This window comes from Fopius arisanus, unplaced genomic scaffold (assembly GCF_000806365.1).
Source record: "Fopius arisanus strain USDA-PBARC FA_bdor unplaced genomic scaffold, ASM80636v1 scaffold00770, whole genome shotgun sequence".
Taxonomy (NCBI): domain Eukaryota; kingdom Metazoa; phylum Arthropoda; class Insecta; order Hymenoptera; family Braconidae; genus Fopius; species Fopius arisanus.
Window position 1 is genome coordinate 1 of NW_011888509.1, and position 2,446 is coordinate 2,446.

General features: G+C 38.8%; 1 protein-coding gene across 1 annotated transcript; it reads right to left on the minus strand.

Moving 5' to 3' along the window:
* Positions 1 to 159: 159 nt before the first annotated feature.
* Positions 160 to 885, minus strand: LOC105273065 (predicted GPI-anchored protein 58; the record flags this gene model as incomplete). The annotated part of the gene is made up of 3 exons (XM_011315300.1): positions 870 to 885; positions 600 to 673; positions 160 to 506 (listed from the first exon to the last, which is right to left on the minus strand). Coding segments are annotated over exons 1-3 (428 nt in total), but the record flags the coding sequence as incomplete, so codon positions are not given.
* Between the last annotated feature and the right edge of the window lie 1,561 nt (positions 886 to 2,446).

The following is a 2,446-nucleotide window of genomic DNA, read 5'->3' on the forward strand; positions in this document are numbered from 1 at the left end:
TTTTTATTTGTTTTATTTTATTTCAGTTTTTATTAGAGTTATTGACGACTAGCCTTAATGAACAATCCGAGACCCTCATCTCCTCCTCCCCAACCACCCCCCCTTCCTCCTCTCCCACCACCGCCCCTTCCTCCTCTCCAGCCTCTGCCACCGCGATACCAAAATCCTCTCCTTTTCGTCTTCTTGGATTTCTTCTGCTCCGCATTTTGGTTATGCAGGAGCTCCTCGATCCTCAAAAGAGCACCAAGGAGCTCCGCGTGGCCAGCAGGAGGAGCGGGTACTGTTGCAGCAGTGTGGGGCACTGCTGCACAATCCTGAGCCGCTGGTGGAGGATCCTGGGCTGCTGGAGCTGGATCCTGTGCCACCGGTGCTGCATCCTGGGCCACTGGTACTGGATGCTGGGCCAGTGGAGCATGATCTTGACCCAGTGGTCCAGAATCCTGAACAACTTGTTGGGGAAACGGCCTTGGGGGGGTACTAGAAGGTACTAATACCATCGGCAATCCCTGAAAAAGAGAACGTATTAATGAAAAATTAATTTCGTCATTTTTTTGATAAATGAATTAAGCATTAAATAAATCGAAATATAATTAACTTACTGGATTCGTTGCTCGTCGCACGAATGCCCGCCACAGCTCGGCGATGATGGGATCATTTAAATCCGGATTTTTGTCTGAAAAAAACAAGGTTATAAAATATATATCGGGACATATTAATAATATTAAAATAAAACCCAGATAAACGATTTGAAAAAAAAAACATTGAAGATTTTAATAATTACTACAAATGTTCATTGAACAATGGTCTTCTTTAAAACACAGCAAAATTATGAAATTTTACAATCATCAAATAATTAACGTAATGCTTACCTGCCATGTTTACCAAAGAGAGGGATGTTAGGGGCGAGGGGGAGCAAAACCTACCGCTTTAGACATTGCCCTCCTACAAACGATTTACTGAGAAGCACAGTTCTGTGGGTTGGAGTGACCCCACCGGCATCATAGTACCTCACCCGAAGAGAGAGAGGGCGCCACACGTGCCTGCCCGTTAGCTGACTAAACAATTATCTCTGCGTATTTAGCCGAAAATGTGCAATGATTAAGATAATAATAATAATAATAATAAGAATAATAATAATAATAACAATTCCTCAGTAACTGTAATAGTAATGAGACCTAATTACCGAAATGGCGCAAGTTACAACCTTTCATTTCATTCGAAAATCGGACCTTTTCATGCAGTTTTTTCGCTGTAATTAGTATTCCCGTGAAACCTAATTATTTCGTCAAAATCTCGGAAATTCTGGGGTTTGTGGGGGGAACAATTGCCGTGAATTGTAGATAAATGGGAGTGAGATTTTCTGCGTTATGAAATTGGTATTCACTGAAATTATAAAATTTTATGGAGTCACTTAAATTTTTTACCACCATGTGACCCTTAACCAATTCCAATTAACCCTTAACCAAATCCAATTAACCCTTAACCAAATCCACTTAACCCTTAACCAGATCCAATTAACCCTTAACCAAATTCAAAATTTGCAAATTCAAAATTTGCAAATTCAAAATTTCAGTGAATACCTCTTCGACTTTCATGTTCTCCTGATACTTTTTGATTTAGGGTTAATTGGATTTGGTTAAGGGTTACTTGGATTTGTTTAAGGGTTAATTGGAATTGGTTAAGGGTCACATGGTGGTAAAAAATTTAAGTGACTCCATAAAATGTTATAATTTCAGTGAATAGCAATTTCATAACGCAGAAAATCACATTCACCCCGTTGACTGGTCCCTCTGATAGCGGGACTGCTACTGAGGCAGTTACCGAGTCGGCTGACGGGTAGACACCCCCATTGCGTATGGCGTCCTCCCTCTCTTGGGGTGCAGAGTACTACGATGCCGCTGGGGTCAGTAAAACCCCCAAAACTGAGTCTCTACTTTAGTCCATCCCCTTTGCACCCCACCATCTACTACACAACAATCAACATAAATTAATTATTTATGGCAGTTTTATTCTTCCCCAAATGATTTGGTCGTCAGAAATCGATTCCCCAAATCATTTAGAAGCTATTCAGCCATTTTTTAATTTAAAGCAAGCAGGTGACAGCAATTATATGACTGTAGATGAGTTATTGAAATGTATGGGTATATTTTGTTTGCCATCAATAAATTGATGGCGAGCTTCCGAATGGTTTTTACAAATTTTGTTTTCCTATTAATTTATATCTATCAAGAATGTATATAGATCCAATTCGAAAAATGAACGAAAACATCTAATTATTTGATTAAAAAATCATTATTTGTTCATTTCTATAATTTTTTCCTATGTTATTCGCAGGCATTCATTTCATTTTTATCTTAATTTGTAACTTCATTCTGATGTGATTCATTCATTCTGATCTGATGAATTCGGTCAAGTCAATTTTGAGATATTCCACATAATCATTTTA